General features: G+C 41.5%; 1 protein-coding gene across 1 annotated transcript; it reads right to left on the bottom strand.

The window, feature by feature from the left end:
• Positions 1–567: 567 nt before the first annotated feature.
• LOC124261650 (serine/threonine-protein phosphatase 6 regulatory ankyrin repeat subunit B-like) lies at positions 568–23,697 on the bottom strand. The gene is made up of 5 exons (XM_046695991.1): positions 23,604–23,697; positions 7,491–7,607; positions 6,695–7,018; positions 2,770–4,928; positions 568–2,568 (listed from the first exon to the last, which is right to left on the bottom strand). Exons 3-5 carry the CDS (start codon positions 6,750–6,752, stop codon positions 568–570), a joined length of 4,218 nt encoding a protein of 1,405 aa, XP_046551947.1. The 5' UTR covers positions 6,753–7,018; positions 7,491–7,607; positions 23,604–23,697.
• Positions 23,698–25,047: the final 1,350 nt, after the last annotated feature.

Below are 25,047 nucleotides of genomic sequence, written 5' to 3'. Positions count from 1 at the left end.
CGGCAATATTTCAGCCATATAGTGACGAGAAATGTTTTACATAAACAATAAATTAAAGTTGCTAAATAATCAGTCATCGAATGGATTGTAAAATAACTAGAGTATCACGGATGGAGTCTAAAACTAGCATGAACATGTAAAACTAGTTTAGTTACGAAGACAATACAATATGAAAACGGGTTATAGATCGCCAACAACTGAAGGTAGATCACCATACTAGGAACCATGGGGACTTACATTACTTTTGCTACCTGCATGGACCCTAGCTGGATTTACACCATCCCTTCAGCTGTTGGCGATTGTAGGAAAATTTAGCCACAAATTAAAATGACAAGAATACTACTTTTAAAAACACAGGACGTGAAAATTTTACTTTGAAAGATTTTGGAACTTACGTACCCTCTCAGGAGGACAATAAGATAATCAGCAGTAAATTGTAAGGACAGCTAAATGTACACAAACTGTCACATCATTGAAACGATTACTGTCTGCAACAATCGCATGATTATGGTAGAACATATACCAAAACTCCAGACTTATTGTTTAAGTTTTTTTGGTAACACCGTTCTAATATTTATCCAAAAAAACATTCGAGCTGATCGTGCTGTCTCTCGGCGTGAATGTGTCTATAGTTTTTGTTGATACACGCTTCTGTCTTAGCACATGAACTTTGTCGCTTGACGTTTCTGCAATGTCCAAAGGGTTTCTGCCTCGTTTGTCCTGAGCATGGAGATCGGGATTCTTGTTGAGGATTGCCCGCACCATTTCCGTTTTCGTATAATGATAATGGGAATATCCATGATATTGTAGTGGTAAGCTTTCGCCCATAACTCCCGCCAGATGCAACATTGATTGTCCAGATCTATTTGTAATACCGACGTCAGTCCCTGGATTGTGCAATAATACCATGGCATTATGGTAATCATTATACATTATACACATGTGAAGAGATGTGTTGCCATCATTATCTTGAGCATTGACGTCAGCTCCTGTAGCAATCAGTCGGGAAACACTGAATGTCTTTTGAGAACGGGAAGAGAGACGATTGCCTTTAGAGACAAAATGCAGTGCTGTTTTACCAGATTTATTCTTTAAATTAACATCTGCCCCGGCTGTGAGTAGTGGTGAGATATCACGTCCTGCTTCTACAGCCATCATCAGAGGCGTGTTACCGTCATTATCTTGAGCACTGACGTCAGCTCCAGCAGCAATCAGTTTTGGGATGATCATTGTGTCAAAGCCATCACGGTTTCCATAGACAAAATGCTGTGCTGTTTTACCAGATTTATTCTTTAAATTAACATCTGCCCCGGCTGTGAGTAGTGGTGAGATATCACGTCCTGCTTTTACAGCCATCATCAGGGGCGTGTTACCGTCATTATCTTGAGCACTGACGTCAGCTCCAGCAGCAATCAGTTTTGGGATGATCATTATGTCAAAGCGATAATGGTTTTCATAGACAAGATGAAGCGCTGTTTTACCAGATTTATTCTTTGAATTGACATCTGCCCCAGTTGTGAGTAGTGGTGAGGTATCACGGCGTGCTTCTACGGCCATCATCAGAGGCGTGTTACCGTCATTATCTTGAGCACCGACGTCAGCTCCAGCAGCAATCAGTTTTGGGACGGTCATTGTGTCAAAGCCATACCAGTTTTTATAGACAAGATGAAGTGCTGTTTTACCAGATTTATTCTTTGAATTGGCATCTGCCCCAGTTGTGAGTAGTAGTGAGACATCAAGGCCTGCTTTTACAGCCATCATCAGAGGCGTGTTACCGTCATTATCTTGAGCACTGACGTCAGCTCCAGCAGCAATCAGTTTTGGGATGGTCATTATGCCAAAGCCATAACCGTTTTCAGAGACAAAATGCAGTGCTGTTTTACCAGATTTATTCTTTAAATTAACATCTGCCCCGGCTGTGAGTAGTGGTGAGATATCACGTCCTGCTTCTACAGCCATCATCAGGGGCGTGTTACCGTCATTATCTTGAGCACTGACGTCAGCTCCAGCAGCAATCAGTTTTGGGATCATCATTGTGTACAAACCATGACTGTTTTCACAGGCAAGATGAAGCGCTGTTTCACCAGATTTATTCTTTGAATTGGCATCTGCCCCAGTTATGAGTAGTGGTGAGATATCATGTCCTGCTTTTACAGCCATCATCAGGGGCGTGTTACCGTCATTATCTTGAGCACTGACGTCAGCTCCAGCAGCAATCAATTTTGGGATGATCATTGTGGCAAAGCCATAACCGTTTTCATAGACAAGATGAAGCGCTGTTCTACCAGATTTATTCTTTGTATTGACATCTGCCCCAGTTGTGAGTAGTGGTGAGGTATCACGTCTTGCTTTTACAGCCATCATCAGAGGCGTGTTACCGTCATTATCTTGAGCACTGACGTCAGCTCCAGCAGCAATCAGTTTTGGGATGATCATTATGCCAAAGCCATAACCGTTTTCAGAGACAAAATGCAGTGCTGTTTTACCAGATTTATTCTTTAAATTAACATCTGCCCCGGCTGTGAGTAGTGGTGAGATATCACGTCCTGCTTCTACAGCCATCATCAGGGGCGTGTTACCGTCATTATCTTGAGCACTGACGTCAGCTCCAGCAGCAATCAGTTTTGGGATCATCATTGTGAACAAACCATGACTGTTTTCACAGGCAAGATGAAGCGCTGTTTCACCAGATTTATTCTTTGAATTGGCATCTGCCCCAGTTATGAGTAGTGGTGAGATATCATGTCCTGCTTGTAAAGCCATCATCAGGGGCGTGTTACCGTCATTATCTTGAGCACTGACGTCAGCTCCAGCAGCAATCAGTTTTGGGATGATCATTGTGTCAAAGCCATAACCGTTTTCACAGACAAGATGAAGCACTGTTTTACCAGATATATTCTTTGAATTAACATCTGCCCCAGTTGTGAGTAGTGGTGAGATATCATGTCCTCTTTCTACAGCCATCATCAGGGGCGTGTTACCGTCATTATCTTGAGCACTGACGTCAGCTCCAGCAGCAATCAGTTTTGGGATGATTGTTGTGTCAAAGTCATAACCGTTTTCATAGACAAGATGAAGCGCTGTTTCACCAGATTTATTCTTTGAATTGACATCTGCCCCAGTTGTGAGTAGTGGTGAGATATCATGTCCTGCTTCTACAGCCATCATCAGGGGCGTGTTACCGTCACTATCTTGAGCACTGACGTCAGCTCCAGCAGCTATCAGTTTTGGGACGGTCATTGTGTCAAAGCCATAACCGTTTTCATAGACAAGATGAAGTGCTGTTTTACCAGATTTATTCTTTAAATTGACATCTGCCCCAGTTGTGAGTAGTGGTGAGATATCATGTCCTGCTTCTACAGCCATCATCAGGGGCGTCTGACCAACCGAATCTTGAGCGTTCACATTAGCTCCCCCAGCAATTAATTGTGGGATGAGGTTACTTTCTCCCTCTCTCTCCTTTGAAATTCCCTCTATAGCAGTCATCAGAGGTGTTTTACTTTTGTGATCTTTGGCATTGATGTCGGCTCCAGCTATGAGAAGAGTTTCAAGAATGTCTGCAATATCATGACTTATGTTGAATGGACTTGAAGGTGTTTTACCTTTTTCCTCAACGTTTCTTCTCGCATGTACCGCTTGCTTTGATATTGCATGCTTAGCAACTTTGTGGAGCGCTGTTTCACCAAAATGTACATTTTTAGCATTGACATCCGCCCCACATTGGACTATTGCTAAAACGTTTTCCTTACATCCCCTCTCTACAGCTATCATCAAAGCTGTATCACCACGTGATTTGCTCGTGTTCACATCAGATCCGGCCTTTATTAATGTTTTTACCATTTTCACATGGTCCCTTTGAACAGCTATGATTAGTGATGCATCGCCATGTACATTTTTAGCATTGACATCAGCTCCAGCTTTGAGCAGCGGTGAGATGTCTTTGTTCATCTCGACAGCCACCATCAAAGGTGTATTACCACTGTTATCTTTAACATTGATATCTCTGCTGCATTCAATAACCTTCATTACTGCATCAGTTTCGCTGTTAGTATTCATCATGTTTGTATTTCTCGCAAGTATATGGAGGGGTGTGTCCATGACATTGTCCTTGATAGTTACACTTGCCCCAGCTTTCACTAGAGTGATAGCTCCTTGTGTGAAGTTTCCCTTGAGTGCACTGTGGAGTGGAGTATTACCTTTACTATCTGGTATGTCAAACTTTGAAGATGGAGCTTCACTATCTCCATCATTATCAGGTTTATCTGTATCTACAGATTGGGGCCCATCATGACTTTTTCTCGGAGCTTCCTTTAGTCTGTATGTCTTAGTAACTGCACCAGTTTTCTGGTTTGACCCAAATACATGGTGCAGTGGTGTTTGACCATTTGTATCGACAACATTCGCGTCAGCGCCTTCAGTAAGTAAAACTGCCACAACATTAAAACTTTGCCACGAAGCAGCCACTTGTAATGGTGTGAGCTTTTCTTTGTTGAGAGCGTTGACTTCTGCTCCATGTTTGACCATGAGTTTTGTAAGATATGATACGTCTGTAGGGTTGCTGGATGTAGGATTGCTCTCTTTATTTCCAAACTTTTCTGCAAAGAGTTCAACTATCTCCAAGTTCTTCATAGCGACAGCACAATGTAGTGGTGTGTATCCAACTCTGTTAACCGCCTCAATGCTTGTTCCTCCTTCAATAAGCAGCCTAGACACAGACGCACTATTTTCCTTTAACATTGCTGCATAGTGAAGAGCAGTGTTTCCAAAACTATCTGGATGGTCTACATTGCAGCCAGCTTTTAGACTTAAACTGACAACAGTCCTATATCCAAGTATGGCCCCTTGGTGGAGCATGCTACGACCTGTTTCATCCTTCCTGGTAATGTCAGATGCGTATTCTGTAATATACCATTTTTCACCTTTTAACTCTGAAACAAAATTAGCAAAAACACACTGAGTAATTGAAAATGCTATGTCATAAACACACCATGTATAACATGAAGGCAAGAATTTTATGGATTTCAACATCTTTATTGTGAAGGGTCACGACGTTTCGAAGTATATTCTTACTCCTTCATCAGGTGAATGAAACAGTCAGGAACAGACAGCTGTATATGTACATGTTAAAACAACAGCAGTTATGAGATAACAAGGGAAACCAGTAGTTAATTGGTAGATGGACAAGTGGAAGCCAGGGATTGCTAATCCAGGCATGATTAAGGTAACAAAGGTGGCAATTAACAGGGGATAAGAAAAACAAATGGAAGCAGGGGAAGGGGATATAATTAGCACTAACGTGATGGATGGACAAGTGGAAGCCAGGCATTGTTAATCCGGGCATGGTTGATGAGGTAACAATAGTGGGATATAACAGAGGGTAAGAAAACAAATGGAAGCCAGGCCTAAAAGTAATAATTACAAGGACAATGAGGCCAGCAGTGATGATTAATTTACATTAATAAGTCCCAAGCGCTAGGCAGATATGTTCCCTGGTCACGATTGATTGCTGGTTGGCTTCTTCTGATGTCTATGGCCTCTTGCAAGCCTAGCTCTTGGGACTTATTAATGTAAATTGTTATCTTATAACTGTTGTTGTTTTAACATGTACATATACAGCTGTCTGTTCCTAACTGTTTCATTCACCTGATGAAGGAGTAAGAATATACTCCAAAACGTCGTGACCTAAAATGCTTCACAAAAGCGTCCGCCTCGTCAAAGAAGTTGACATCCATGTGAAATTTCTGCCTTTATGTGTATCAATTCTAAATGCCCTTCAAAGACTCTATGTATGACATGGTTCAGTCGAGTTAAATGGAAATATTCCATTTTATCGTTTTGACAGTCTTTATACTAGATTTGTGTTCGGTGTATTTCACTCAGAATCCCCACATCGTTCGCTTTATTAGACACTTGATTGCGTAACTCCTTTGCTCCAGTTCTGAGGTGAGGTGAGGTGAAATTGGGTTTAACGTCGTGCTTGAGAATATTTCGCTCATATGACGACGTGCATGCGTGTGTATGTGTATGTGCGGCTGCTTTTACTAGCCCAGACTTAGGCTGGTTTTATAGTGCTAGCTCAATGAGATACCATGCCGCAGTGAAGCATGAATACCCCACTCAGACACATTATACTGACTCTGAGCCGACCAGGCCTTGTTGTACCCATTAATGCCGAGCGCCAGGCAAGGACCAACAAGTACCATATTTTTACGTCTTTTGGTATGACGCGGCCGGGGTTCGAAACTGCGACCCTCCGCTCTCCGGGCGGACGCTCTAACCACTACACCACAGAGGCGGTCGCTCCAGTTCTGAACCTCTGAGTATTATTAGAGAGTATCTTCTCGGATAATATTGAATATGGATGTTACTAATGAGGACAAAACTCGTTTCATATTTATAATATATGTCTTCTTCAAACAGAAGAGGCGGTACTATTAGCATCTGCACTTACAATAACATTGAATATCACTGATATCACTATTTGACCGTTTTGAATATTACTGATTCCACTAATACGTAGTGATCATAATGTGTGTGAAAACTGCATTTAAATAATTTATCTCATAATACCAATTATGACATATTTTTATGAATTTGTATTACTGTGTTTCACTGCAAGCATGTAAGATGAATCCCTTGACTATCTTATGAACTGGAAGTTGACATTAGTGCAAATTACCGATTGTATATTTACCGAACATATCCACGTCCAGAGGGGTGAGTGGAAGAGATGCACTGATGCAGACTTCCATTCGGGTACCTTTTGGCAGTTTAGCAAAGATGTCTTCAGGCAGGATCGTAGTGATGACTTCCCCTAGCCAAACTGGTCCAAGTTTTGTTCCCGGCTCCACTGTGACCCTGATGATGACAGATCCTAAATCTGTGGACTCAACCCTGGCCTTCAGTGGTTTCAGGAGGACGTTTATGCGGGGAATGTTTCTGTCGATGTGACTCTTGATTTCAAGGCACAGTTCATCGGTTGCCGTTATGGTAAACTCTAAGCCCTGAGTCGAAGGACCTGAAACAAAAATGCTTAGTTATAGAAAATAACCTACATTCGGAAACAGGGTTATTGCATGGAGATCAGGTCTTTTTTCAGCTACAGCAGCAGAACCAGACAAAATCCCAGATACGTAAGAAACATTAGATTCTTTTTTAAGGCTTATAACAAACACAAAAACCACATACTGGTACATGAGATCGCAATGGACAGAATATATAATTCCCAAAAATATCCACTTACCACTGGATACGGACAATGTGTTGTTTCTCCCCACTTGCTGTGTGTCTATGCTGTCAGCACCAGGCTTGACTTCAATACGGTTGTTATCGCCAGCCTGTGCCGCTGATAGAAGACAATCTGGCAATGACATTACACGTTATTTAACCTTTATTCCTAGTTGTTATGTTTAGTTGTGGAAACTAACCTACATCAGAAACAGATGGATAATGCACAATGGACTGAAAGCATTGCTTAAATGAGAACTCACCACTGGATATGGAAAATGTGTTGCTTCTCCCCACTTGCAGTGCGTCTATGTTGTCCGCAGCTGGTCCGACTTCGATTTGGTTGTTATTGCCAACCTGTGCCGCTGATAGAAGACGATCTAGTAATGACAATGTAATTTTTATGATAAAATTGATATTTTATACTTACTCTGACTCATGCTTATTGCTGATCTACTTCCTCCTTTCAACGGTTTCGTGCAAACTCGAATCCCTTTGTTCCCAAGAACAGTCAAAATCTCACCCGTGTAGAGCCCCGCTTTCCCGCCAAAATGGTCCCAGGTGACCTGAGCCTTGCTCGCCTCAATCTCTTCTAAATAAGCCCGCACTAGGGCCTACAGTGAAGCCCGTAGTGCTGAGAGGGGACGGTTGGGAGGGCCCTTCAGATCATGAGTCAGGACAAGTATCAAATATCAATTTAATCATAAAAAAATACATATTTTCCCTATCCTAACTCATGCTTATTGCTTAACGAATCCGACGGAATAGGTGGTGGGTCAGCCAACAAACAAGATTCACCGTGGCTGCTTGATCAATAGCGTCTGATCATATAGACCCTGGGAGCTCTTCTTTGAAACTTCCAAAAGATCCTGATGTCAATCGTGGGACCACGTGTCCCAGCTTGGCCCTGCTAAATACGCTAATTTTGAAAGGTAGAAACTGTTTCAAGTATGGCAGAAGCTCAAAACGAAAACGATATGAATACTGTCGACATGAGCGATACAGAAAAGGAGACAGAAGAGACATGAAAGCAGAAAAGTAAGAGAAAAAGAGAAGGATCTACACCATGCGAGTTGGAGTGTGATGGCACACTGCACGAGGAAATCATGGCCATGAGGTTGGAGCTGGGCGCAGTAAGTGAAGCCATTTTGAAAGTGAATGAAATTCTCTCGCAAGTAAATAACTCTGTGCAGAAAATAAACACCAACATTGAAGGGATTAAAAAACGTCTGGGTAAACAATGATTAACTTTTGAAAAGTATGCAGTGTAACATTGCACATAAGTCCAAGAAGGTTGCAGCTATTAAAAATGAACTGAAAGCAATCCCAAATATCAACAAAGATTTGAAGGCAACCAAAGAACATGCAGAAAAGGTGGAAAAAGAACTATTTTGAACTAGTGGAAACAAATACGCAACTGGAATCGAGAGCTGTCGACCAGGAATAGAAGAAAGAACTTGATTTTCTATGGGTTGAAGTATGATTCAGTAGTTAATTAGAAAGAGGATTGTAAGAAACTAATTGTAGCCTTCTTGACACAGGAGATGGGTATCTCTCCGGACACTGCTGCAAGACTGAGAATAAGGCGTGCACACAGGTTGGGGAAGCGTACTCTTGGTAAACAACGACCTATTGTTGTTTATTTTGAGGATTTCAAGGACAAAGAATTTGTGAAAAAACAAGCAAAAACATTGAAAGGGAAACCCTATGGTGTCAGTGAAGTCAGAAATGCGAGCGAGAAGTTACAAGATGATTTGAAGAAGTCCAGGAAAGATGGAAGAAAGCAACTATTCTATACCCAGCCCGCCTGTTGGTAGACGGTGAGGTGGTGCGGGAGGTCACGGTGACCGGGGAGAGGGGTCGGACCTAGGACCGGCCACCTAGGAGTCTGTCAGTGCTCACGTGGAATGTCAATGGCAGCTTGACTAGGAAACTGGGAAATAGAGACTTTCTACAACACCTGCAGGATAAGGACGTTATTTTGTTGGGTGAAACATGGACGAATAACCCGGGTATGAGGCATACTGTAAGCCCCGCCCACGCAGAAAAGGGGCAAAGGGGGTAAAGTAGCCTAGTTTGCTTCATGGATGTGCCAGGGTGTAGAAGTAGTTCATGTGGATGAGAAACATGTAATGAGTATTTGACTAGACAGATATTTCTTTGGTTTGAAGAAAGATATGTTTTTATTTTTCGTTTATAGCGTTCCAAATTATTCATTGAGGGAGGAGATAAACAGTGGTGTTGACACATACGATATTTTATTTATTTACACTGCTGAATATAAACAGTATGGGGGAGTTGCTGTGCTGGATGACTTTTAACTCACGTACAGGACAGAAGCCAGACTATATAGAACACGTGAGTGTGATCACCTCCTACCCCCCGAGGATTATATAACTGATGACCCAACCACCGAACAAATATATATATAAAATTGGGGATTTTCCTTATGAATGACAGGTATCAGATTATTAGATTTTTGTAAAACGTTTCAATTTCATATAGTAAATAGTCGTATAGGCAGCGATAGGGATAAAGGTAATTATACGTTTGTAGGTAGACACGGACAGAGTTCCATAGGTTACGTTCTGGTATCTCTTGATGTGTTATTATTATATATGTGACATATTAGAATTTTCTGATCAGTGTATTTTGAACAATTAATTTAAGATTAACGGTCAAGCTCAGCAAAAAGATGGTGTTAGCCAACTTAGAGATAAGTTTAAGTGGAAAGAGGCCAAAGCTGATGGTTTCCGTCAAATGCTATTGGATGATCACTCACGAGAAATACTTGATGGCATTGACAAATCACTCTCAGACGTAAATATCAACAATTGTGATATCGACAACTGTGCCACGTTAATAATAGAATTGTTACACCGCGCAGGTCGGGAGTAGGGACCGCAGACGCCGCTAGGGGCGCTTTGCTATTTTTTGAATTGCGGACGATTTGGGCCACGGACAGGCCGACATTTAAGGTCCAAATACACATATTTTGACTACAGGTATGCGATTTTTTTTATGTTATCGCTTGGTACACATGTTCAGGTGTGCGTATTTTGCAAAACTAACATCTGGCAACGAAAGACGAAGAAACGACGGTAAGTTGAACTTTGCTCTTCACACGTATGCCAAAGTATTGGCAAATACGTTCAATATAATTATTAATGTACACGCACAAAAAGTCTGGTATTTTTAGGAAGTATATAACTTACTGAAATTAGACCTTAATCTTTTCTTGTGTCATTGCCGCAAATCTGCGTACCTCGGTCATTTAGAGTTATCTGCCCGTGATATTAAGGGAGAAAGTAGACGCAGATATTCAGCTTTTTTTTCACAGCGAAAGTTTTTTGTAAATAACGCCTTTGTTTATCAAGTATCCTGAATTCTCCTGATCATAGAACATTTTTATTAGTGTTGTGGTAATCGTATTTCAGCAAGTTACTCTGAACTGAAGTAGAATTAACAGGAATTTGTCACTTTTGTTTTGTTTACAAATTGCAATTTAGTAACCATTGTAACCTGAGTCTGATTTATTTCAAACTATATGCATGTAAACAATCCCCGTCTCTTAGCAAAGACAAGGCTCATTACATGCTCATTTTTGTTTGTTGAAATAGTGGTAACACTTGCGTGTATAATAATGGTTTTTGTACTGTGTTCACTTAATTAAAGCTGACTTATAGTTATTGAAAACCACAACGAATGTATGATGGAAGGATCATTAATAATTTGTGAAATGTTATGCATTGCATAGAGGTTTAGTATTAAACTCTGATTTGTCTAAAAATAAAATTAATGCAAGTGTTTTTAATAAATGGTTACTGCATGTATGAAAATATACAAACCAAAGCTGAACAAATATTAAGTGATATTAAGTGATAGCTATTTATTATTATTCAAAAGCACATCTGAAGGCCTACAGTATCTTGTTAATAGTGCAAAATATTCGGGAGTAATATTATTTTTTATTCAAACAGAAATATAGTCAGTGTCAGCAGTTGCCTATCATAGAATATCAAAAATAAAATATCAAAATTAATTCTTATGAGTGCCTATAAAATTATGCTTTAAATATTTCAGATATTTTATTAAGAGATGCATGGGATCTTGAACTGAATTACCTTCCTCCATGTGGATCGAATACGAAAACTATGTGAGAAGACTAGTGACTTTCTGGAGAATTTGAAGGAGTGAAATAAAGTGTATTATGAAAATATTCACATATATTGGTACATTTTAGGGGTAATCTTACAACTGACATTTTTATTAATTCACTGGATATGATAGCAAGGTATGTTTCATAAATCATGCTTTCTTTAGTAAATGTGAAAGGGTAAAGAATAAATAATAATCTAATCAATTATAAATAATTATTTAATTGATTGACATATCAGATTCATATGATTTTAAGGCAGGACTAGGCAAACAAACACTATGCATATCATGGCCGGGCAATCACTTGGTATTAACTTAGTTTGTTGGCTCCTGCTTTTAAATGTATTACAAATAATATATTTACTAATAAGACAATTTCAAAAGTGATTGCTAGTATCATAACTCATCAACGTTATTTCAACATTCAGAGAATTTGAAAAAACAAAGGCTACGTTTTGGTCAAACCCTGGTCAGGCATTATCTAGTCCTGGAACAGAATAACTGTATTAAGTTACAACAATCTCCGTTGACTATTCATGTAACGGAATGAATATTGAAACATATATTTAACCCGGATTTGATGGGATTCTAGGGATATAGTCTCAGATCTAATATAATAAAGATTATCATTGTTTAAGAAGCAATTATGTAAATATGTAATTGTATTGACGAGAAGCTTTGAACATAGGATATATTCTTTGCACCTTAATTACACTAGTAGTTAGCAGTTAAATATCTTGGTTGAAAAAGTGATATATTTGTATTTTGTGTAACATTCTATTTCAATGCTAATCAATTGTTCGGATAACTGTACTGTGGATCCTCTGTTCAAAGATTTTGCATCACTGGTTTCCTGTTTCTGGAAGATGGGTCAGTGTACAGGTGCAGACTGAATCTTGGATCTTCTTTGTGTTCTAGTGCTCTGACATACCTGTACATAAACGCTGGCAGTTCATGGAGTCCAGTATTGTGGAAATTTGTATATATACTAGGCACATAAAAAAACTGTGCATACAAAAATTTAAAATCTAAGTTTATCAAACCTGTGTGGACACATAAGGATTCAGACTCAGAGATTAGTGACATGTATCCAACATGCATGCACGTGCCACGTTCCGTGACGTCAGTGGGTTCGTCCTTGAGACGTGCAATACGTTGTTGCACATGCATTCCAGGAAAGAGAAACAGGGCAAATGAATGCCACACAATACTGTCACTCTGGAAAGCTCATCCCCTGCCCTTGCGATCGTTCAAAAACTTAAACGGCTATTCAAATGCATAGCATGCCAAGGCTCACGTCTGCACAACGTCATGAGGCCATTGGGATGGTCCGTGTGGGAATGTCTCAACGACAAGTGGCTGCACGTTTCCACTGCCACCGGAACACCATTTCTGCACTGGTGAGACGCTACCAGAACACAAATGACGTCACCGATCGGCCACGTTCTGGACGTCTACGTGTTACAACGCCAAGACAGGACAGATGGATAAGAGTGACCCATCTTCGCCACAGGTTTCAGACTGCAGTGATGACTGCCCGAACCATCCCAGGACTTCGCCGTATCTACCCCAACACAGTTCGACAACGTTTACGTCATCACGGGATCAGAGCACGTCGTCCCGCCATACGGCCTATCCTGACACAACGTCATCGACAAGCTCTGTCCGCAGACCCTTGTTTTGGAGGAGAAATGTTGTTTTCACAGATGAGTCCAGGTTTAACATTTCCCATAGTGATGGACGTCAACGTGCCTATAGACGCGTGGGAGAACGTTATGCACAGGCCTGTGTCTTGGAGAGGAATCACTTTGGTGGTGGTTCCGTGATGATTTGGGGTGGATAAACAGCACGCCAGAGAACTCCTTTGGTGATTGTTCAGGGCAACTTAACTGGTGTGAGCTACAGGGATCAGATTCTTCGACCTGTGGCAATTCTTTTTCTGCAACGTCATGGCCCTGGGTTAACATTCCAACAGGACAATGCCCACCCTCATACGGCAAGGGTTGCTATGGATTTCTTGCAACACCACAACGTTGACTTACTGCCTTGGCCTGCAAGTTCACCGGATCTCTCCCCGATAGAGCATGTTTGGGACGAGATGGATCGACGTCTACGCCGCCTTCGTCATCCGCCAGATAACGTCTTGACCTTGCCACAGAACTTGAGAGAATCTGGCGTGACATCCCACAAGCCTTCCTTGCACGTTTGATAGGCTCTATGCGTCATCTATGCTGTTCTCAATGCCGATGGTGGACATACCCGTTATTGAGCTCGTGACATGGACGTTTGACCCCTGTCCCGCTGGTGGACTCATCATTGTGATTGACTTTTCAATTGAAATTCTCCCGACTTGTTATGGTCTCATGATCCCTCCATTAAAGTTTATATCTGAGTCAAATAAGAAACTTCACAAAATGTAATTTGAAAAATAATGAATAATTTTTCTCTGATGATACATCTATGTATCCGAAATGGGATCCCTATCTTCCGACTCTAGAAAAGCGTTAGCAAAACCCACTCAAACCCATCCATTCGTCATGGAAATGATGTTAGTGCCAAATCAGGTTTTGCACGTGCAGTCGATCACATGATCTTCGCATCGAAGTTTTCTTCATATGCACGTGTTTGCATTGGCCTCAAGAATTGAAAAAAAACACTTTTGAACCACAGTTCTAACGGTACTTGAAATGCCACGATTGTCAAATGAGCAACGTGAACGTGCCATTGGCATGTTGCAAGCGGGAAGATCAGTTATTGACGTCGCAAGAGCAATGGGATGCAGCCGTCATACTCTGTATGACTTAGAGGTCGTCTACAACAAACTGGCACCACTTCTGATCGCCCAAGGTCGGGTCGTCCACGTGTGACGTCACGAGCAGAAGACCGTCAAATCGTCCTACGTCACCTACGTGACAGATTTCTGCCACCTACATGAACCAGGGCTGAGATGTTTAGAGGTCGACTGTCCTCACAGACCATTCGAAATCGGTTGCGGGCTGCCAATCTCTATTCTCGACGTCCATATCGTGGGCGTCTATTGACGCCGTTTCATCAACGTCAACGTCTGCTGTGGGCCCAACGTCACCTCTGATGGACCCAGAGAGACTGGAATCGAGTCGTCTTTAGCGATGAATCCATGTTTACCCTCAGATTCGCGGACGGCAGGCATAGAGTCTGCAGACGACGTCGTGAATGGTTTGCCCAATGTTGTGTATAGGAAGTCGACAGATTCGGGGGCAGAAGTTGCATGGTGTGGGGTGCTTTCTGTGGGAACAACCGTTCCCGACTTCTGGTGATCCGTGGAAACCTCACAGCTGCTGCTTACCGCGACCAGGTGATCACCCCTGAACTCGTTCCTTTCAAGGCGGCTCATGGCCCAGGTCTACAGTTCCAGCAAGATAATGCTCGGCCGCATACCGCGATGTTGACATGAAATTTCCTTCAAAACGCTGGAATCAACGTCATGGACTGGCCATTGAGGTCTCCTGACCTTAATCCAATAGGGCACGTTTGGGATGCACTTGGGAGAAGAAATCTTTGTCTTAGCAACCAACCTCAGAATTTGCAGGAACTTGGCGCTGCCATGCAAGAGCAATGGCGCAGAATCCCCAAACACGTGTTCACAAGCATCAGGCAGTCGATGAGGAGACGGTGTTTGGCAGTGGAGAATGCGCGGGGCGGCCATACACGATATTGAACTGAGAAATTTCGCATTTTTATTCTTGTGACTTGACATTCTGTATACCCATGTTTTGGAACGGCGGTGTAGCCTAATGGAACTGATTATGGCACTGTCAGTGTATCGAGTACATCACACAGATCTCAGCAATGAAATAATAACAATTTAACCATCTTACCATCTCTTGTTCTTTTATAGTGCCCTGAAGAAGAATGTGAAGTTTCTTTTTTGACTCAGTATATGTACCTTTGACATTGTTATCGTACTTATCAACTGGGATAATATTTTGACAATGCACAGTTGTTTTTTTTGTGGCTAGTATACGTTAGGATTCCACAACAAAGTACATAAAGAAAAATAAATTGGAAAGGATGATTAAATATGGATTTTTTTCCTCATATTCAGTGTCATTTTAGGATGGTGTACAGATTTTGAAGAGGGAAACTTTACTGAGAATTGCTGCAGATCAGCTGCTGAATATTTGGTCCAGGTACATTCATGGAAACATACTGTCTACAAGCCCAATCATATTTTCCAGATTGGATCGAAAGAAAATACGCTTCCTACTCTCAGCAGCCGGCCGAGACGATTTTTCATCGAGCATGTTACTCATTTTCACTCGCCAATTGCAATCTGCCAATTAAAATATATTAAAAATCACATACGTTTAACTTTCAATATCATTCACAAACGACGGATACCAAAGTACCACAAGCAGAATTCATCAACAACGTTCGCAGTCACGCACGTTTCGCCGGCGGTGACGCCATTGTGATTAGTCAGTGGTTGTTCCCCCTAAGGTCAAAAACGAAGTGGGCGGGGCTTATCGGCCGGGACTGGATCGGTCTATTATTGAATCCTGAAAATATCCAAGATTTTGATGTTGAGTCAACATATCAGGATACTGACATTACAGGATGTGTGGAACAACTGGATGTTAGTATTACTCACGAGGAGGTTCGTAGAGCAATGCAGAAAATTCAAATTAGAAAAAAGTCATGGTTATGATGGCATTGTGAATGATTTTTTTTATCTATGGAGCTGATGTTCTGGTTCCTACATTAACTCCATTATTTAATGTCATACTGATCAATGCTTATTTTCCCCATGAGTGGACTAAGGTAGTTATTGTACCCATCCATAAGAAGGGCAGCAAGTATTAGCCAGCTAATTAAAGAGGTGTTACATTGTTATCTTGCTTCAGTAAATTATTTACAAGTATCTTGAGTGTTAAGAGTTTCAAGTTAGTGTGATAAGTACAGTATGCTCGTAGAGGAACAAGCTGGATTTAGGGAGGGTTATAGCACTATTGATTGTCTCTTTGTTGTAAATGGACTTATAAATATAACTCTTGAAAAGGGTTTAAAACTATATTTTGGTTTTGTTGATTACCGTAAAGCGTTCGACTATGTGAATAGGAATGCTTTGTGGTATAAGTTATATCATTCGGGGATAAGTTCTAAATTTTTAACACTACTTTGGTAAATGTACAGTGATGTTAAATCTTGTGTGAGACAATCAGATGATGCTTACTCAGAATTCTTTGCTTCGTTTTTGGGAGTTCGTCAAGGCGAAAAGTTATAGCGGATTCTAATTTCACTTTTCGTTAATGATGCTGTAGATGCTTTGTAACCAGCCCAAGATCTTGGTGTTTTGTGTTTTTACGTTCTCTTCTTGTTACTCCATTTTGTATACTCCCCAAGGAGTTGAGATTGATAATGCGATGTGCCGTTGAGATTGACATCCAATGATCGAGGGCAAAAAATACCAGCGCCTTGAGCAGGCACCAGTTGCGTGGATATGTGCGCTTTATAAAAAAATCCTATAATAACATGGTTATATTAGCAACAATATTAAAGGTTTGCAGGGTGGACTGGATAAGTTATCTGAATACTGTAATCAGTAGGGATTGGTTGATACTACTGAAAAAAATAAAGTAGTGGTATTTGGTAAAGGTGGTAGAATTGCTATGAATGAAAAATGGTTTAATAATGGCGAGGAAATAGAAGTACTGGGGACTTTTAAATATTTGGGGTTAGTGTTGTCATCATCTGGAAGATTGTCTCATGCACAAAAGACACTAGCTGATCAAGGTCTAATGGCGTTAGGATCACTGTATCGTATATTCATTAATTATCCCTATATATCGGTCGATGTTCAGTACCATATATTCAATTCAGTCATAGTACCAGTTCTTTCATACGGTTGTGAATTTTATGGGATTTTGTGCGATTTTATGTCGAAAATGTTCATTTAATATTAATCAACACCATCTGCATTTGTTTGTGGCGAACTAGGTGCATATCCACTGATAGTCCACAGGTTGATTAGGATTTTAAAATATTGGAAGAAGATTTTAGAGTGTAGTGCACATAGATATATAGTACTGATTTACAATTCACTCTTGTCATTATCTGAATTTAATCCTCATGGTAAAAATTGGGTAACATTATTAAGAGATACACTCTTACACAATTTGGCTTTGGTTATTTATGGGTTTCTTAAGGATTGAGTAATTACCATGGATTTATAACAGAATTTAAACAACGTATCTATGATATTTAATCTCAGATGTGGAAGAATGATTCAAATTCCTTGAGTGAAATTAAATTATGTTTGCAAATTAAAGATCGTTTAAATGTTAAACGTATCTAGTACATATTGATACGAGGAAATATAGATTTGCTCTTACACGGTTCAGATTGAGTACACACACACTGATGATTGAAAAGGGCAGATGGACTACACCTAAAACTCCATTACATGATCGCCTGTGTCCCTTTGGTGTGAACGATCTTGACGATGAATACCATATCTTGCTCATTTGTCCAAAATATTTAAGTATAAGGATTCGTTATCTGCCAAAGCTAGAGTGATAAAGTATGTGAATATGTTAGTCCTACTATTGTACAGCTACAGATTAGTATTGCTAAATGTGTTTATCATATCTTTAAAATGTAAAGTACAATGGACATGTTATAATTATTTACTCTTGGGTTACCATCCCTCATTTCTCTTTTAATTTTTGTATATCAAGCTATGTACATCCACAAACACCCGCGAGTGTGAAATTATGAATTTTGTAACCGTTGTTTTTGGCCTGTGGTCTAAATAAACCTTCTGCTCTTAACTCAATAAAAGAAATAAATCTTATAGATTTCGTGGATTTTAGATAATCTAGTAGGCCTCGATGTCTAGTTATCTAGAATGATCCATGTGTTAAGGTAAGGACTTTTACCAAAACTGAGTCTAAACAACTCATGCTCTGACTTATCTAGTAAGACAGGGGAACATGGACTCCCTGCCAGTGGCAATGGGATAGTTGCCTAGCGTCAACAAGCCAACGTGAGAAGGGTGAGTTTCCTATCGTCTAGCTGGAATTGTGAGTTGTTGCGCTACTACAAAACAGCCCAACTGGTGGATACCAGACACATCTTCTGTAGCGATGCTCGAAGATATTGGTTGGAGAACACTGTGTCTGATTTCCAAAAGCAGCTTTCCATAGTGGACGATAATGAGCAATTCCCATGTAGTGCGAGTGTCGAGGTTGATGCTCTAACTTCGTGTGTGTTGGAGGCTCTGGGAGGATCCTGCCACACTGCTTTGCAGGCTCGTCGGATGACAGTTCTGATCCAAAACAAGATAGCAGCTCGGGAGCCTTGAATAGTCTTGGCAGGGTGATAGCGGAATAAAGAGACGCTAGAACTTCCTCCTTCTTGTAGCAGTCCGTTCTATGTAGATTTTTTAAGCTCTGACTCGGCCTAGGGACAGATCTTCTGTATAGTGTGGTCCAAGGACCATAGACAATGCCGGTACGTGGAAGTGTCGATCCGGTTGACCTGGTAGCTGATTTTTTGCTATGAAGTCCTATCTGAGACCCAGGTGGACTGCATCATACTCTCCTGAGTCGAACCTGGTTCGTCCGTGGTTGAGGGCGTGTATTTCTGACATTGTTCCCACTGTAGCTAGAGCTAGGAGAAATAATGTTTTCTGAGTTAACAGCTCAAAAGTTGTGTCTCTCAGTGGCTCATATTCGTCGCTGGTAAGATGTTGCAGCACTATGTTGAGATCCCATGCTGGAGCTCTAAGCTTCTGCTGCTGGTCTTCTAGTTTAAATGCCCTTAATAGAGCGACGAGTTCAGGTACTTTGGTGAGCTTGACTCCCGTATCCATGGTGATAACGGAGCTGATCGCCGCCAAGTATGTTGAGAGTGTAAATCTTTTCAGGTGTCTAGTAGCTCTCAGATAACATAAGTACTCTGCTACTTGAGGATGTGTGTCTTTCACAGGGGGAACATCCCTTGCGTGCAGCAACCTGATCAAAACTCTTCCACTTATCATCGTAGAGGTTGCAAGTCGATCGTCTTAAGGCCAGTGTAACTTGCTTAGCTGCTCTGGTGCAGTACCCTCTTCCTGCTCAAGCAGTGTGTAATATATTCCATGTGTGTAGTCCGAGGCCTGCTGGGTTGCAGTGAGGTTGTTTTGTGTGAGGGTGGATCAGTAGATTCGGCCAATCTGGTAGAGGCAGTGTTGGTTTTCCAAATGGCTGTAGGAGGCCTGGAAACCAAGTTCTCGCTGGCCAGTAGGGCGCAACCAAAATCAGTTATAGGACTTTGGTCTGACCGATTTTGTGTATAACTTGAGATAACAGGATCGGTGGTGGAAATGCGTACGCATTTAGTCCTTCCCAAGAAATCTCTAGAGTGTCGAGAGCCCAGGCTTGTGGGTCTGGTACTGGAGCGATGAACGTTACAATCTGGTGATTGAAGTGTGTCGAAAACAGATCTATGAGAGGACAGCCTTGATCTATTGTTAGCAGTTGGAACACTTCCAGGTGGAGCATCCACTCTGTGGGTGGTGGTCAGACCGGTCTGGATAGGGCGTCGGCTAAGACGTTCTTTGCTCCTGGAATGGGACAGGCTTTCATCCATAAGTGAAGGTTGTCTGCTGGGTTGAAGTGTTGCAACGTCAGTTGCAATCTCGTTGAGCCTTGGAGATTTATGTAGAAGGCGACTGTTGAGTTGTCTGTGTGAATCATAGGGACTTGATTCCTCAATAAGTGATAACTCGATTATCGCCTTAAATTCCAGTTGATTCATGTGTAATGTCCTTTCTTTTAATGACCAAAATCCAGATGTGACCTCTTCGTTGAAGTGTGCGGCTATCCTTGCAGAGATGCATCGACGAAGAGATGTAGACTGTAGCCTGGCTCTTGCAAATAAGTCCCGTCGCAGACATTTGACTTGTCTGTCCACCAGAGTAGATATGACTTTGAACAGGATGGATATCCTCTGCAGACTGTCGATATGAGGTCGAAGGAAGCGTTGAAGCGGTCGAAACTGCAACCTTCCTCTGCGAGTGAGAGCCTGTGCTGACGTGAGGAGGCCTAGTAGTCTTTGCATGCTCTTATTGGTAGAGGAGAGTTGAGAGCGGCTCGAAGACATACCTGTATGCTTGACCATCGGTCTTCTGGATGGGTTGTTCATGGTGAGGAACTTTATGCTGAGGAACTGCAACTCCTGCGATGGCTCTAGTTCCGATTTCATTTGATTGACTAGCCAGTCCATTGCGTCAGTAGCTGGATTGTAAACTACTGTTGATGTCTGAGTTGATCTGCTAGTTGATGCGCCTGTATGCCGTCGTCTAGGTAGAAAGCACAGTGAAATCCCCTTTGATGTAGAAACGCAACTATGGGTTTAGATATATGTGTAAATAGCCAAGGGACGAGGAAATACCAAAGAGGATGACCCTCCAATGGTAATGCTGCCCTTGATACAGGAATCGAATATACTTTTCTCGAGGCCGGATGTATAGGGAGGTGCAGGTAAGTATCTTGTAGATCTATGCTGGCTAGGTAGTCGTTGGGTCTGATTAGATGTCGCAGTTGTGGTAAGTGCAGCATCTTGAACTTGTCCAGTTTTAGTAGATAGTCTAGGTTGAAACGCTTCATGTTGTAGATGAGGCGGAATTTCTCCTTGGAGTTCTTATCTGGTACTAGGAAAATTCGAGAATAAAAGCGTGGGTGAGACTGCATTGATCTCAGGTCTGTTTTTGTACGGTTGACGGTTGTACAGGAATGCCTGGGGATGGAATGGACCAGTCATTCATTGACGAGAGGACTGGGAGAATCCCGGGGAGGGGCTGCTCCTGGAACGTCCACTTAAGTTATCAGATGAGCAACGAAAACAGACAGATTGGCCCCCTTGAGATCCTAATGCCATCTTATCTCTGGCCTTCTGTATGCCTGGGAAGTTCATTGGGAATTGTACTCGTTGTGATGTCTGCCAATACATGTTGTTCATAGTCTGCATGGATCTGATCACCATTTGATCCATTGAGTCCTGGCATACATCCCGAGACACTGGTTGGATACAGCCGTCAAATAGAGTTGGCGCTGCCCAATGTTTACGTAGTAAAGACTTGGTGCAATAATCTGGCCAGTTACAGGTCAAGAGGAATCCTTGTAACCGAAGTAAGGTCAGACCTGCCGATGTAGATGCAAGGTGGTCAGACATAACCTCCTGGTCCTTCGTTTGTGTGACGAGTGCTGATAAAACCATTTTTTCAGTTTCTGTCTCTTGAATGTGTTGATCAAGGCTTCGTTGATGGCCCGGGATCTAGCCAACCTGAAGAAGGTCCTTGTCGTAGTCGTGTCTAGATGTGCCAGTTTCTTGTCTTCCGCTCTATAGCTGCGGACCTGGAGTCGCTGAGGAGATGGAAGTCGTCATCAATGTTCGGCGCCCTGAAGAATGGTTTCCTCACATTAAATGAGATTTGGAAGCTTTCGCAAACGCTGACTTGAGGTTAGACCTGCGATAAAGGCTTTATAGGAGGGATCATCAGCATATCTAGATCTTCATCCACAATGCAGTAGGCCTCCGCCAGGTTGGAGACCATCTGTGATCCATGATAAGACCTTTGAGTCTGAGTAGATGGATGCATCTTCCACTTCATGGACGCTAACATCTGAGGCTGCTGATTCCTCTTGAATGGAGTCACTGATAGAGTATGTTACAGTAGAGTGGCTGAGAGGATGTTGTAACTCTGTAGAACGTTGTTGTTGTTGCATGGCTAGAACGACTTGTCTGGTAACCTTCACCACAAAGTCTGGATCCAACGGCAGCCTGGTATACTCCGGAGTGTTCACAAAAGCTTGTGAACTAGATGGAGCCGTACTGCTTTGCTGATGATGCTGATTAATGGAGGTCATCTACATAGATGGGTTCACCAATGTAGCTTTATTTCTCTTGGCAGGTAGAGATAAAGTAGACTGACTGCTGGTTGACTGGTTTGCGAACCCTTTCGTGAACTGTGAAGAGACATTGGTAGAATAAGTAGACTGAGGTGAAGCTGGTTGATTGTTGACAGATGGGTTGGCGAACCACGATGGCATGGAAGAAGGTTTGCGTTGAGACGACTGCTTTTTCTCCCGACGCTGGAACTGCTGACGGTTGTTTCTGTAAACCAGGGTTTGCGAACCCTGAAGAGCTGGTTGTCTTCGTTTTCTATGAAGTATTTATGATAATCTGTGGTTCGAGAACTGGCGGTGATGCGTCTGCTTCATCCAATAACATCAAGGCATTCTCAAACGATGTAGCTTCACTCAGAGATTTCGTTGGTCTAGTAATCAAGATGATGATGAGAACGAGATGATGATGTAGATTGCGACGTTGACGATTTGTTAGACGACGCAGATAATCTCTTCTTCTTAACCAGCCTCTGTAGTTCAGAGACTGTGTAGCTGTCTCTGTAAGTGCGACAGAGATGGGAGAGACCCTGAATGGAATCTTCAAAGACTTCTCCAACGACTCACACTCAGATACTTGAGAGACACCCTTATCAGCAGCTACCCTGCTACCCTTCGTTTATCCATGTCCTTGCGTAAACGTGAAAACAGCAATTTAGTAAATTGAAATTGTGATAAAGGTGCACAATATTTACAACATGGGACTAAGGAACGCGAATTATTGACGCAGGAAGAACACACAGGGTGTGGATCAGCCGCTGATATACCTAGCCTGCATTGTTTACATGCTACCATCTGAAATGGAGAGAGAAAATTGCGAAAATGAATTGAAATTTGTGTAATTAAATACACCGTTGTGATTATATATCGGATCTTAATACGATTCACGGCCTTAATTTTGATTGATAGGGCGAAATATAAAGAAAGGATATTAGCCGCAAAATAGGACCCATGGTGACCGCCCAACCGTCTCCTTGGGCAATAATGAAGAGAGTGAGGTGAGCAAGGCTCGTGGTCACGGGGACGCTTTGGCATGAAAGCGGGCCTATACCGCGGTGAGTGAGATTTTGACTGTTCTTGGGAACAAAAGGGATTCAAGTTTCCATGTAACCGTCGGAAGTAGAAGAGAGATAAGAAATAATCATGAGTCAGGATAAGGAAAAAAATTTACAAGTTATTCAACCTTTATGCCTTATTTTTATGCTTAGCTTGTAGAAACTAACCTACATCAGAAACAGGTTGATAAATGGAAGGGCACAATGGACTGAATACTTTCCTTTAATGTCAACTCACCTCTGAATGTGGAAAATGTGTTACTTCTCCCCACTTGCAGTGCGTCTTATGTTGTCAGCACCGGGTTTGACTTCAATACGGTTGTTATCGCCAACCTGTGTCGCTTTCGATGTAAGGTGTTCTGGTAATGACATTAAAAAGTTTGTCAACCCTTATTCCTTCTAGTAAAAATATAACCATATCCAGAAGCGACATCAGCAGTAGTCCTTCAAAATTGTAATTTGTTTTTAGATTTCAAATGTCACAGTCAGACATCCTGACTCAATCCAAAATCAATTTCAGATTAAGTCACATAAATATAAATAAAAACCAACTTAATCTGATTTTATTTCATCTCCTTCATGTCGTGGCGCTTAAAAGGCATACATACTATTGAAAAAGACAAAGAAGAATAACATAATGAAATACATATTGTTTAGTACTGTGCTGTGTTCCTCAGGAACAGAAAACCTCTCATGCAAACACAGGCATACCCAACGCTTGCACATCGGAACCAAGTGATGAAACCGGTTGACAAGTCCCTCTAGGTGCATAACGTTGTTTACACCCTTTGAAATTCATTGTGCTTGAGATCCATGTATCAAGTAGTCTGCTATTTGTGGAGGTGGAGCTTTCTACTACTGTGCAACCTTCAGATTTTGCGAACTGGTCAAACTCTTCCATAGATATTCGACTGGACTATCCACCATAGAATTTGTTGCCTAAGGTGTGGTAGGCGAAGCTTGGGATCCCGAGGAACTTGAAATAGTCTCATAATTGCAGTCTGTCTCTGAACTGAGATGAGGAGTCATAACATTGCTGGTTGAGTGGAATCTGTTTGCAAAGAGCTGTTGGAAGATAGCTTTATATCATTCCCCATCAATGTTAGAAATCTATTCCTAAGAACTTAAAAAATCTTGAGAGGGCAAAATATCTTACTTCTGTTAATTTACTGAGCTTCAATTCCATCGTCAAAATAAAAGATGAAACGGATCTCCTTTTGTAAAGATGGGACATGGTTGATTGGTCACCCACTGAAACAACCAAATGGCTGTAGAAATGCCTCCAAGCGAAGCACCTTCCAGCCATGTTATGCCAGCTACGGCGTTTGGTTTTAAATCAAAATTAGAGCTATTATAATTTCATTGATATACCTCTGGTTTTCAAACACAGTATGTTTATCTCCGAAATGACTTTTAAAATATTTCTCAAACTGAACATTCGTGTATCCTTGCTGTCAATACCTATCATGGAATTTTAAATGAATTCGCGGAAAAAAATATGAATGACCAAACAAAGTGAGACTAAAATATCCCCGAGATGTGAAATATAAGCCCAATGTTCAAGTTTATAGGTTACATACAGATCTAATATTACTGATTTGAAACTCTTAGCGATTTATAATTACATTTTCCTAAAATTGTTGGAAGCGCATACACTTACCAAAACAAGAGCACAGGATTGT

Source organism: Haliotis rubra, unplaced genomic scaffold (assembly GCF_003918875.1).
Source record: "Haliotis rubra isolate DU_JTF1 unplaced genomic scaffold, ASM391887v1 Scf802, whole genome shotgun sequence".
NCBI lineage: Eukaryota > Metazoa > Mollusca > Gastropoda > Lepetellida > Haliotidae > Haliotis > Haliotis rubra.
The sequence above is the reverse complement of the archived record's forward strand: the minus strand, read 5'-3'. Positions and strand labels throughout refer to the sequence as shown.